Source organism: Betta splendens, chromosome 10 (genome assembly GCF_900634795.4).
Source record: "Betta splendens chromosome 10, fBetSpl5.4, whole genome shotgun sequence".
NCBI classification, from domain to species: Eukaryota; Metazoa; Chordata; class Actinopteri; order Anabantiformes; family Osphronemidae; genus Betta; species Betta splendens.
Genome location: NC_040890.2, coordinates 12,520,210 through 12,534,043, shown reverse-complemented (window position 1 = coordinate 12,534,043; position 13,834 = coordinate 12,520,210). Strand labels below are relative to the sequence as shown.

The 13,834-nt window shown below is 41.7% G+C and overlaps 1 protein-coding gene across 1 annotated transcript; it reads right to left on the bottom strand.

Moving 5' to 3' along the window:
- Positions 1 to 260: 260 nt before the first annotated feature.
- On the bottom strand, positions 261 to 11,919 carry ehd1a (EH-domain containing 1a). Its single transcript, XM_029165408.3, has 6 exons — positions 11,127 to 11,919; positions 6,510 to 6,607; positions 3,100 to 3,341; positions 2,374 to 2,544; positions 1,676 to 1,840; positions 261 to 1,373 (listed from the first exon to the last, which is right to left on the bottom strand). Exons 1-6 carry the CDS (start codon positions 11,513 to 11,515, stop codon positions 840 to 842), a joined length of 1,599 nt encoding a protein of 532 aa, XP_029021241.1. The 5' UTR covers positions 11,516 to 11,919; the 3' UTR covers positions 261 to 839.
- Positions 11,920 to 13,834: the final 1,915 nt, after the last annotated feature.

Genomic DNA, 13,834 nt, shown 5'->3' with positions numbered 1-13,834 from the left:
GTTTTCAATTTGCCCTAGAAATGTGCAATGAGAGGTTTCATGGATGTGACTCATTCGTCCTCCAGAACTTTATTGGCTTGACTTTCCTTGGCCTACAGAGGGCAGTAGACTACACTGAAAGCGTCAGGACAGACATTTCAGAACCTTCTGATGACCTCTGACTGACATAGTGCCTGGCAAATTATTTAACTGCTAAACGATTTCTTCTAAAATGAGTTGACGAACGGATGCTGTATATAAAAATCAACATAACCACAAGATGAATGGTAAATATTTCACTTTTTTATTTTATGTTCATTTATCTGGCAAATAATAAAAAGGGAAGCATTTGGAAAGAGTCAAAGTTAACAGTCAGGAAATACAAAAATATAGATAAAACACTTCTAACAGTTGTTTTCTTTATTTCCTCTCTTTCCAAATGAAAAATAAAGTATATTTCTTTAGACCAACATAATAATGTTAACTGTATGCTTATAAGACATATTTAACACAGGATTCACAAATTCACGCTTAGCCCCATCATGCAGCCTTCAACTACTCATCAGTTCATCATGGAGTAATGTCCTTTCACTGGGTGGTAAATAGAACCCTCCTGTCCCCTTTTTTTTATATCCTAATGCACACAGATAGATCTGCCGTCCCCCACCCCACAGAAACCCTTCAGTCTCTCTCTGGTGATAAAGATCACAGCAATGCCTCCTTGTGGTGTGTTAGGATGCCCAGAGATTCACAGCTTGATGGAGGAAGATGCTGTTCATGCTTGTACTTGTTTTCTGGAGAGTCCTAAACATGATGCAAAGCGCTGCTTTAGCTCTTCTCCAGGCTGCTGTCTCCCTTTTTTAGGCCTGGAGGGTGGTGCCACGTTTGGATGGAGGCACAAGGTGATCAGGAAGCGTTGGTGGCAGCTCGTGGCCCTCCAGCTTCACCTTAATCAGGTGGTTCGCAAGGGCGAACTCCTCGTCATCGAGGAGGCCATCTTTATCCACATCTGCTAGCTTCCAGATCTTTCCCAGCACTGTGTTGGGGAGCTTGGACTTCAGCATCTCCTTCTTGGCTGCAGCACCAGACACTTTGCCATTGATGGGAGACAGGGTGTAGAAGATCTCATCATATGTGGGTTTGTCACGGCCCACCACCCACTCCAACTCGTCAATGCCTTCGCCAGCACCCTCCCCATAGCCGTGACCAAAGGGACCAGTCATGGTTCCTTCAAAGGCTCCACCCTTCACTATCTGGGTGGGCATGGAGGCTTCTTCCTGACGCACAAGAGCCATAAGGCGAGCGATGTCATTAGCAAGCATGTCCTCCACTGACTCCAGCAACTTGGGCTTCAGTGCTGCAAATTTGGAAAAGTCCTGGCCATTCAGCAGCTCCTGAAGGGAGAATAAACAGGAATAGATGGTAGAAATAGATCAGTCGTTTGTAGTTGTAGCTAGTAGCTGGAAGTAGAAGACAAGAAGCAGGATTTCCTGACAAACCAGGAAAAATAAATATAATCCCCGTGCAAGCCCATCCCGAAGACCAAGGGCATGGAAGATGTAGAAGAACTAAAGGCCGGAAGATAAATCTACTCTGAACTTTATATAACACAACACAAATACAGTACAATGTTGTTATTTTATTAAATCCCTGACTCTACATAATAAATTTAAATAGTTATCTTTTTTTATCTTACCTGCATCTTGGCAAGATTGGGGAAGTCTCCAGGTGAGATCTGGTGCTCCTTCTCAATCTTATGATAGATCTCCCCCAGGTTGGCTATGAGCTCCTTTTTCTTGGAGTCTTTTCCAAACACACTTGGCATCTCCTTTTTCAGACAGCTGATAATGTAGGCGTGAACCTGGACGTGATTAAATATGATATGTTATGTATGATATGTTCTTTCCGTTAATAAGAGTTTGAATGCACTGACTTTTAACATATTAGGAAATTGTCTTAAAGCCTAGAAGGGTGCACAGCATAAACAATACACAGACAGTTGAAATATAGATTTTTAGCATAAATACCAAAAAAATACCCCTCTTAATGTAAGTGCTTTAGCGGGTTGGTTAGGTTAGGATATTGCTAAAATCCTAGAATAGAATATAGACTAAAATTATAAACTGTAGAGACTGTAAGAGTACAGTTTTTACAAATCCTTTATTCAAATGGGGACTATTCTAGTGAAACTGCTTGGAAAACTAACAACACGACCCTACACCTACCTACTACCTTACTATGTTAGCAAATGCTAGAATGTGAATCCCCCAGATTAACCTGATGCACGGGTTAAACATTGTACCTGCTAAAACGTCAGCAGCGCTGAGTGTTAGCGTGCTGAGGCCTGTCTGTGCCTCAGAAGGCCAATAGCTCGGTGCAGTTGTTAGTACTGACCTTGGCGAGGCGTGCTCGCTTAATGAGGTCGTTAAGTTTGCGAAGCGCTGCGTTACGTGGCAGAGACTGGATGTCCAAGAAGAGATCTTGCTCCTCTGCTTCAAACAGCTTTCTGTTGTCTGGGACCAACAGAGGCTGAGCCCAGAATGAACCGATGTACACGCGGACCACCTGGAATAAATATGGACAAAAACATTTAGGTTCCACTCAAGCCCCTACAAACAAAAAAAAGTGAAAATTATTTCACAGAATCCATATAAGACATTGAAACAGAGATTGTGTAATGCATAAACTAAACTAAAAATAGAAAAAAACTAAATGTAACAACATAAAACAACAATAACTGGAGCAAAGAATTTAACAAAAAGCAAGAAAATAACTTTCTACATGATCCAAAGGTTTCACTGGGTAAGGGTTTATTAATATAACCCTCTAATTAAACATTAACTAAACAGTCAGGAAAAAAAATCATAAAACAGGCCAGGTCACATGACACTGGGCAGAACCCAGCATGTGAGATTAACCAGGATTGCCTCATTTTTATTTTCACGCTGTTCATTCTCAGTTTAGATGTTGAAAAGACCTGGTACTATTCAATTACGAATGTCGTTGCAAAGGTCACCTCAACTCTGTCCAGACCTGCCTAAGATTTTTCCTAACAACATTAGCAGATTGTGGTGCAGAAAATGAGGACTATATGTGGACTTAAAAAAAAAAAGTAAAAACCTCAGGTGTGTTGATGATTTTGCCCAGGGACCACATCAGCGCTCCATAGACCCTCATCAGCTGCTGGGTGCTAATCTGGTCCGCCTTGTTCAGCACCACGCGCATCTTGTCCTCGTGGTTCTTGAGAGCTCGGATCACCTCCGAAAACTCGTCCGAGATGTCAAGCTTGTGGGCGTCAAACAGGAGGATGATGCGGTCCACGCGTTCTGCAAACCACTCCAATACTGCAGCGAAGTCATAACCTGCAAAGAGGTGGCATACAGCGATAAGCCTTTTAGTAACATAAACGCGTCTGTTTACTGGCTTTGCCTGCAGCTGCTTTACTAAATCTTCCAATCATAAAGTGACTAAGACAAGGTTAGAATAACTTGCATTCAGGGTGGAAACAACAATCTGACACTATTAACATTCCCAAACGCTGAGGCAGACAAATGTATAAGGAGTGCAACACACAGCTTCTGTGTCTGTCCAAAAATATCAAAATTATCTATTTACATGAAGACAAGTGTGTGTGCAGGACTAGCTGAACTGTACTGTAAGAAATGCAGGCCTTGTTTTCAGTTGATAAAAAAAGCACTTGTATGGTATTAATTAAACTGCAGTTTAGTCTCACACTGATTGAAAATGGTCTGGTGGCCTGGTGAGCTGTCACTGGAGAGGTACAAGAGTTTATTTGTGAGTTTGACTTTGATATTTCAAGTTGTGTTAAGGCAATAATAACAGATAAGGAAGCTCAAAGACAGGACTCTTTTTATAGTTAACCATTAACTCGCTTTACAGAGAGGACAGAAAGGAGAGTATACCGGTAAAGAAGATAGTTGGACACTAATTAAAATTGTCTGTTTAAACTGTCCATTCACAGCATTTATTAGCCTCAAAGCTAATTAAGTGCCATATGAAAAACACACCAACTAACACATTTCCTTTGTCTTGAAAAGCTAAAGGCAATGACGAAGGGAGAATTATGGTTATGATCAAAGTCCATGTGTCATCTGATCAGAGAAGAATGCAGTTGGTTTAAAAGTTCATCTCAGCTGCCGCACAATCAGCGCCAGATCTGCTAAGCAGGCATTCCACACTGCTGGCTCTTGTCTGTGTCCAAGCATGTGTATACCAAAGTCAAAGTGAAGTAGAGGCTAAATCAGACCTGCATGAAAAGGGGGGAGGTGAAGAGGGTAGAAAAAAGGGGGAGGCAGAAAAGAAAAGTGAAAGTACGTGAGAAGGCTGATGTGCCGATGGGACTGATGCAGGAAAGCACCCACAGCATAAAGAGAGTGTGTGCATGACATGTGGAAGTAAAAAGGGAGAGAAATTTATATCTCCAGAGCCCTGTGGGAGCCAGCTGAGGACATGCTCAATTCAACAGAAACAGCTGCTTGAGCTTAAATGCACTTATAGCATCCACAACCACGTCTCTACCAGGCACAGACGTGATGGGATACATGTCACCCATGACAAATATGGACAGGCCTCAAAGACATGTGCCAATTATAGATGAACAGCACACACATGGGTAGAACACGAAAAATAAAGGTTTTTGCCACTACAAATGTAAACTCTGGTACCATTTGAAAAACGTTTACCACATGCTGGCTAATGAAAAGTTTTTTTCATTTGCTCTTTTTGGTTGCAGTTGGAAATTGAGAGTTGGAGTCTGCTAACCTACAATTAGCTGCTGGCCCCTGCTATGTGCTAGCAGAGGGGGTAGTTTTCTTCATGCTAAATGTTGAGCTACAGATATGACTAAAATGGCAAACTATGTTTTTACACAATGGTTACAGTGGGTTACGGTGGTTCTAAAGGTTAGGGTCCTGTCCACTAGATTTGCCAAGAGGCATTAACACATTATCCAGTTCATTAGCTGCGAGAATAAAAACCACACAAGCCACTTCTCCAAAATAGTTTCATAATTTTTATAAAGGAAGAAGCAGCAAACTGCTTGCTAAACAAAAATCCTTGCTCAGGGAATTATGCAATAAAAAAGCTTGGCATCTATAAATGAAAACAACATTCTTTAATACTACGCAGTTTCTCCTGAAGTAGTTATGCAACCATTGACACAGAATTAATGTAACCTACTGTAATTATGTATCATCACTGGAATATGCCTGATACGCCATTTGGAAATCACGTGCCACGCTGCACTACACTCAAATACAGAAGTCTTTGGATATATTTGCGGAGTCACATCCTTTTAGCTAATTAATACTGTGAGTCTGTGAGTTCATGTCCGTCACACTTAAGCTGCACAATCTATTCAGTCCTGTTTACATATGACACAGTCAGTACAGTATTGCCTTCGTAGTACAGTACAATGCTGTATCTGTGTTTATACAGAAACAGAGCCTGAGAGTGCGCTGGTTTGAGAAAAGGAATTAATGTCTTTAAGAGTAAGAACACACAAGATTAACCAAACCAGAAAATATCAAATATGTCTAAAATATTATTATTAAGCTATATAAAAAAACTAATTTGCATATCAGTCCTCCTGAATAAAGTGTATCGGGAACCTCTGCGTTTCCTTTTTGCTGTCTCGTGGGAAAATAAACCTCAGTAATAAAAAGCAGATTCTCTATGTGTCAGCAACACAGGCAGTTGTGGTGGCGGGAAGGGGACAGTCTTGGGAAACCATGCTTGTCGTTTTACTCCATTTCCTTTCCCTGAAGTACACAAAATCTGTATTGCTTATAAGTGTGCTTCTTCTTTATGGGACTGAAATCAGGTAGAAAAGGCAGAAGCTGTGTTCAGCTGGGCTGTTGTTTTCTGAAGTATCATCAAAAGTAAAAAAAAAAACTGTGTATGTGGCAATTTTGAAATGACCCCGCAGGTCACCGCATTGTTGCAACAAGGAGAAATGGGCAAAAATAGGAATGGATGCGTTATCACAGCACAGGGAAATGACAAAGTTATAACATGATAAATGATTTGGTATAGGCCAAACAGGAAGGGTGCGCAACAAGAACTAGGAGGAAATATAAAGTGTTTTTAGTCCAATCTGTTGGTTTATTACAGCTATATGGGGGAATCTGAAACCGATTGGTTAAAATTATATGATGACCTAGAAAAACAGGTAGAGACAAGCAGCCACAGCCTCGATCAGATTTACCTGCTTGGTTCCATCTTGACCTGAGGGTGGTAAGAGTTGAACACGAGTCTGACAGCACTATGAGCGTAACAGCTCTGGACGTCTTATTAGGGTGAATGTCAAAACAAAATACCAGAGCTCAAGACTGGCAAAAGAAGATTAAGTAGGTTATTTTGTTCATTTCCTTTCAATATGTGCACTTGTAACTTCCTGTGGGTTTATTTTGCATGTGTGCAAGATGTACTCTCACTCAAAGGCTCTATTATAAACTTGAAGCATTAGTGAGTAGCTAAGCAAACTGCAAATGTAAGCGTGTAAAGCAGACCTCTGCTAATCCTCTGCTTCTCCCCAGACAGGATGCCAGGGGTATCAACGATACTGATGCTCTCCAGGACAGGGTTCGGCATCTGGGCACACATGAACCTGTAAAGAATAAACAGGAGAGAAGGGACATGACATGGTGAATGCAAAAGGGACGTGGAAAGGCTGACTATGAAATACAGCTAGAGGGGGGAGGGGAGAGTGACGTTAAGAAACCAGTCAGGTGAGTGTGTTTATACATAAGCTTGGCATTAAACCTATCTTACTCTGAAGCTTTTAAATGACAGCCTCCCTGCTCTCAGGCAGAAGTCACACACAAAAAAGACAATATAGCAGCATGTGATACAATGTGTGCAAATATGGGCTCAGGGTGCAGACATCTTAAGGCCCTGCTGTTAAATCAGCTCACCCTTATCAAATGCTTTGTTCAAAGCAGTTTTGTACTAAGAAAGAGCAGATCTGTGCACACAACGGCGTGACGAATGCCGCAGGTTTGATTCAATTAACAATCACAAACTGACATCCTGTCTTGACCTGTGGCCTCTCATAGATACGCACAAGTTAGAATATTCACACAATATTTGTATTTGACACAGGGTTTGACCTTTTCTGGCTGCTTAAAAAGAGAAACCTCCATAAAAGCAGTTCAGAGTCTGGTATAGAAAACATCTAGGCCTGATTAAGACATGCGAAAAAAATCTCCACTAAATTTGAACTGTGTATTTTTGTGTTTAAAAAAACAATTTGGGAAAACAGGTTGATTTAAATTAATTGACATTTGATAACTTTAACTGATGGTTTATCTGCCAAAACACTGGCCTGAAAAATAATGATATATTTGACATTGTGTGGCTACTGTGCAATTTTTTCCAAAAAGCCCATAGAGGACTTGCTAGGAGGAGGCCTACATTAATATAGGAATCCAATAGAGCCACTGGGACAACAAATTATAATTTATGGTCCTGAGTCCTTCCCAGCCCATTAAAGTCATTACACAAAGCTCTCTTTTAATCTGGGGCATGGCTTTAAACTTGAAAGGAGGAGCGTCCTCCTCAAACAGAAATGAAGGCACGACACGGAAACACATACATACGCAGGCATACTATGAGGCGTGAGAAGGGATGAGTGGCTTAGCATGAACCCACGTGTCTGACTCATGACAAAGAGGGGGATTGTTAAGACACCCCACAGCTCGGAGTCCTCCTCCTCGCTCTGCTGCCTTTTAAATCAATTTAAACCGATACTCACAACATGAGCTCAGAGGCACCAGGTCATAAGACTGGGAGAACCATGATTTTACATTCCTGCTGCAACCACACTGAGGCCAGAGACACCACAGACCCTAACAGAGGTCTCATACCACATGTAGAGAGGAAAAAGAAAAGTCCAAGGACAAAGTACAAGTCAAGGAAATGTGAGAAAAGGACATAGTGAACCTATGCATAGTATTACATTACAATAGTAGAGACTGCCAAAGACAACAAATATGCAGGTTTCCCCTCCCTCTTATGGCTGATGGTGTGTGATATCCAGCTGGAATTTTGGCTCAGGTTTTCCATTTATCTATCTGACATAAAATTTTCCACACAGAGCTTGTAGGAAAAAATGCTCAGTAACTCATGCTGGAATTCTTCAGAACAGAAGAGCCTAGCAGGCATGGGGGCCCAGGATCCTAAACTATCTGAGCCGTCAGCGGTCGATTATGTTTATGATTATTAGAAAAGGCCATTCTTTCTGCAAAGCAGCACTCCTGGCATCAAAGCCTGGATAACTTTAAGTCAGGCCTGTGTGGTAACACTGCACATCTTATTGCTTTTCACATATTTTTGTGTTGTTGTCCGCCAACTCTTGATCTATGAACGTCTCTTACATGATAACCTCAACTTCCTATAGAGGAAAGGAAACAGGGCGGTTGTCGCTAGCACTGGGGATGTGCACAGTGAGGTTACTACTGTGTCACATTTGCTTCCTCTAAAACCATATTTATGTGTGTGTATGAAAAACATATTTTAATATTATAAATAATGTGTTTCTAAATGTCTGAGTGCATTTGTTTGGTATATGCCTTGTACAGTCATGTATATGTCAGCCCCTATCTCAGTAGCACACAGAGTCGGTGTCCTGGAATAACAGGACAGAGTGGGACAGTGTGGGCCGGGGTCGGCCAGTGCGGAACTTAAAACTTTGCTGACTCTGGTTTTACAGACTAATGGCTTACAGAGAGAACATTCGCTGAAATCCTCTGACAGCAGTGACCTTTCAACTAAAAGACACAAAAGCAAAAAAAAAGGCAGGTTTATCTGGAGGTGTGAGGGAACTATTAGGTTACTTCTGTGAACTTGCTGTGCAAGCATCAGGTCGCAATCTGAAACCTGACTGTGAAAAACTGTGAAAACAGACAGCACAGACCTTCTTTTACCCTGTGACTTCACAACATCCAAGAGCAAACCGTAGGCATGAGAATCACATGACTGATGTCTGTTTACTGTCTTCATGAATAACTGGTTATACTCTGGGTAAGCCCTATCTGAGCCTAGTAGTTAAAGGCTAATCCATAGGTAAAATGACTATGGTTAAATAACTACACAGAGGACCTGCCATCACAGTACCTCGCACCTCTAAACAGTCAATCAATGCCCTTCTGAGAAGAAAATGGAAAACTAGCTCAGTCTGAGCCGGAAGCAGTCTGGTTCCATATGTTTGCTTTGACTGTTGGCAAAGATTTTATCAACGATATGTCAACTTTACCTCCGTCTTAGACCTAGGCGTAAAGAGCATTACACACAGCATACACCTACTATTGTCAAACTCACACAGCTTGTTATGTATGATCATCTCAAGTGTTTGTGCGACGCTTGGACCACTGAAACCTGGCTATGCCTCAGGGAAACGATGTAGATTGAATTCAAAGTGAGCCACAAGTCTCATGACACCACAGGATTGCTTCCAACAAATAATGCTGCAATGGACAATAGCCTTTGTTTATACACAGCTTATCCGACTTCCCCTCAACCCTGTAATAAACTGCAGCGCAATAAATTGTGGCCTTTGAAGGATAACACTGTCCACCCATTTTAAGTGTTAATTCAAATGTATTACTTCACTTTTTTGAGTTTGACTGATGTTATTTGACAAAGGACCACACTTATTCAAGATAAAGTAAACACTCCACCTAGCAATAACGTGAAAGGATTTCTAGTGCCTAATGGGAATTTGTCCTATGTGGGAAATGTCAGGAAGAGTGTCTGTATACAGTACACGGCTGACAGATCCACCTGACAATCACAATCCCGGCTGTCCTCGAGTTAGTCATTTGTTTATGTGTAATTTGTCCATCTTTACAGTAATTAGACATCAGACTGGCTTCTATTAAGAGAGGTGGAAATACCCACATCCCCTACTGGAAGTGACACCATCAACAACCATGTTAGCCATCTGACGTCAAGTCAAATCCGCACGCAGCAGATGGGATTAAGGCATTTCAGCATTCTCACTGTGGCTTTGGATTACAGAACACCTTTTTCTCCAGTCTCACCTTGCACTGTGACATTTCCTACACTTTGCGTGACACGTTGACAGACTTTAAACTTTTCTTTCTACCACGGCTTGTGTAGAAAACTACTGCCTACAAAATTTTCTCCAATTAATCTTTTTGTTTCACTTTCTCTTTTTTGGTGTTTTCTATTATGTGCAATTGTTTTCAGCAATACTGTGCTTTTGCCACAAAAGACATCTTTTCATCACACTAAATACCTAAGTATGAGTCTTGGTGACTCATAAATTCTGGGATGTCCAATATCAGTAGTAAAAAGCAGATTGTCCAAGCTTCTACTGTTCTGTTAGAAGTTCATCAGGAACACAGATCAAATTATAGATGAAGTAAAATGTCTGCTGACTACTAAAAAAGCAGAAGTGTCATTTCAAAGCCTTTATACTTTTACCATAGAATTTCATCAGGCTCACCAACAGCTAGTGAACTAATAAAGGGGGCTGGCCAGCCTCCAATGATGTGGTAAGACATACATGGTCAGGAGGTATGTAGCTTATGGCACACACATCTGAGGACAGGACAAGGTCAGCTGGATGCCTAGCAACATCAGTCAACCATTTTTACTTTCATGGGGTCACACTGTGACAAAGCTCTGTTCTGAGTGACTCTGCCAGGTGCTTTCTTTTAAACGTGGAAGAGAGAAGGGAAAGCAGCAATGTAATGCTGCTTTCTCCTCTTCTTCTCGTTCCCTCCTCTAGCCGGCTTTGATTTATAACGTTGAATGGGACACAGACCGGCTGTTCCACTTAGCAACTGAAACACCTGCATTTGCCCTGTACCTGCACTGCATGATGAAAGAAGATAAACTCTCTCACACATACTTGGTTATGCGGAGAGATTGTGCAACAGCAGCACACAGTGACTTAACTTTGAAGTAGCGTGCTGCTTGTCAGGACTGGTAGGGAGGACATTTAAATCGCTGTGACACGTCTCTCAACACAGCTGAATTAACGCTAAATAAAGACTTATATATCAACATATCAACTTGAACGTCAATGGGATCTCTGTGTGACTATTGCACATTATTCATTAAATGTTTCTCAATGCGATCTGACGACAGGGCACTGTTACCTGTTGAGAAACGCGTTGCCGAAGGCGTTGAGTTTCCGGAAGGGTTTCTTTGGGTCGACGACCAGAGCGTTGCCTGGTATCACGCCCTCCTGGTCACCGTGCATCACCGCGATGAAAGAGTCTGTGGTCGGCTCCGGGCCAATCCGCATACCGGGGAAGTCCTGCTCCATGAGGTGGCGGATGAAGGTGGTTTTCCCGGTGGAGTACTGACCCACCAGCAGGACCATGGGCTTGTTGTCGAAGTCGGCATCTTCCAGCGCGGGCGAGTGGAAGTCGTGGAATCGATACGTGTCCTCTAGTGGGAACAGCTTGGTCCGGTACAGCCGCCGCAGCCCATCAGACACGTTTTGAAACAGCTCCGGGTCCTTCTTCAAGTTCTTCCTGAACATCGTTACCGATTGCTGGTCTCAGTTGACACTAGTGTGCCACTCTCCCCTTAGAATATTTATACGGTTTGGTGGCGTGGGTCTCACACCGTCTAGAGAGCAGCTGCCTGCTGGAGTGAAGTAACGCTTGGGCGAGGTCTTGGAGGTGCTGTCCCCACCCTCCTCTTCGCTAGCTAGCGCCTACTGCGAGTCACTCATTCAGGGAGGACTCACTCTTTAGCTGACGTTGGCAAACGTGAGACAGCCAGCCACACTGCAACACAAATATCTACTTCTAGATACTAGGGTATCGTATATCGCCCGCACAAATGCGGCTGTAAAGTCGTTACAACTCCTTTAGCAGTTAGCTAACTCGCTTTCTAACCGGCGACTGCCAGTTCAACACCACCAAAGAAGGGGCACCCGGATTCCGGAAACACGTTTCACAATAAAAGCCTGCCGAATGCCTGCCAGCCACTTTACAGTTCACAGTATATAACGGTAATTGCTCCTGCTTAACTTAAACTTGATCTTTTATCACAATATTTTGATTTGCAGTAATACCCAAATAATATAGGCATGCCATTGCATTAGCTTTGTTTTGTATTTGAATTAAATGAGTTGCTGAATACCCCCTGGTTCTGTTCCAGTAGTATATGAGGTCTCTTTTAACCCTTGTACAGTTTAGTTTATTTTTAAACGTTAACCCAAAACCTTTTACTGTTTTTCATTGCATACTCAACAACATAACTAAAAAGATCTATTTTTGTATTGTATGACATGTACTGTGTTTAAGAGTATGTGGTTTCTTTATGTGTTGGGCTGCTCTCACTTTTGATTTCTTATGCTTCTTTTATATTTGCAGTTTCCTGTAAGCCTGTATAAGTGGGGACGTTTTCAGTCTATGACATTTGAATACAAATATTTATTCAGTCATTTATGAATAATTATAGGAAAGTACCAGTCACATTTGGTTTTGGTTTTACTTTCAGAGAGTTGTGTTGAAAAAATACAGTGAGATAGTCATAAAGGATTTAAAATGTTAACTTTATTTAATTGAATAGAGAAACTTGTTCAGACATAAGCACAAAACAGGGCAGGAAAGCATCCCCCTTTTAGTGTTGGTTTGACAACAGAAGGTTGCTGAGGCAACATTTCGATGACAAGAGGTGTCCCACCACAGATAACAGCAGCTCCACTGGAAGCCAGAGTTTTTCCATATGGAGATGCTGTTACAGCTGGTGAGACCCACAGAAACAACACAGCTGGCAGCACTCGTAGGCCACAGGAAAAGGGTGCTATTCATTTCACAGGACTGGTGTACAGGCGGCTCCTGTGAGGCCCATGCTGTAGACCCAGCTTTCTCCAAATGCTCGTGAATATTTCTTTGATGTATTTGTAGAATACTGTTTGGGCTGATATCATGTTTCACATTTCATTCCACTTTAAACATGTTTCTGTCATTTGACATGAGTTTTATATAGTGACTGTATTATACAGCTTCCCATAAAAGGTCTAAAAGAAAAGGATTAGTGTCTCAGGATCTTGAATTTCCCAGATCCCAACAATAGTTCATAGATGAGTGTTACGTAACACAACATGCTGGAAGTATCAGGCACCATTGTGGGAAAATTTGAAAGCTTATGAACAAATGCTGCCCTCTTTTGGTCAGATGTCACTAAATTGCTGACTTCAGAATATTTTACAGGACACTTTACAACCAAGGCTTCGTGAGCTTCCCCCCTCAGGGCTCTTGATCTGTGGCTTTTACTGCTTCTAAGATTACACGTTATCCTCATGGCATCAATAAAATGAGGGCAATTTACTCACTGAATGAGTGCTTAGAGTCCGTAGGGAGTGACCCCCTAGCAAAATCATTTCAGTCTTTAGTTTATAAAAATTAATCTTTTACATACTGTATAGACACTGATATGGCTTTCAGCACTAGTGACAAACTGGACTGGCATCTCCCTTAACTTGTCCTCACTGAGCTTTGACCCTTTAGTCTTTCAACCTGTAAAAAACAGAACCATAAAACAATTTGAGAGTAGACTAAAAAGACCTTCACCCCTATTGTGCTGTTTTGACTTTGTCCCCCCAGTTATAAATTTTATTCAGCAACCTCGCTGTAAATGTGTTATCAATGCATTCAGACAGTATTATGAATGTCAGTGAGTTTATATAGAGCCAGAACAGAGAATCTAATCTGGTCAAAACTGTAAAAATCAACTAAACCAAATTAGATAAATCAAGTTATTTTTCAGACTTTTGATCTTTGCAGTTGATTCAGCTTCACTCTTAACCTTTGAACACGAGTCATCAACTCAGAGTTAAAATCTACAC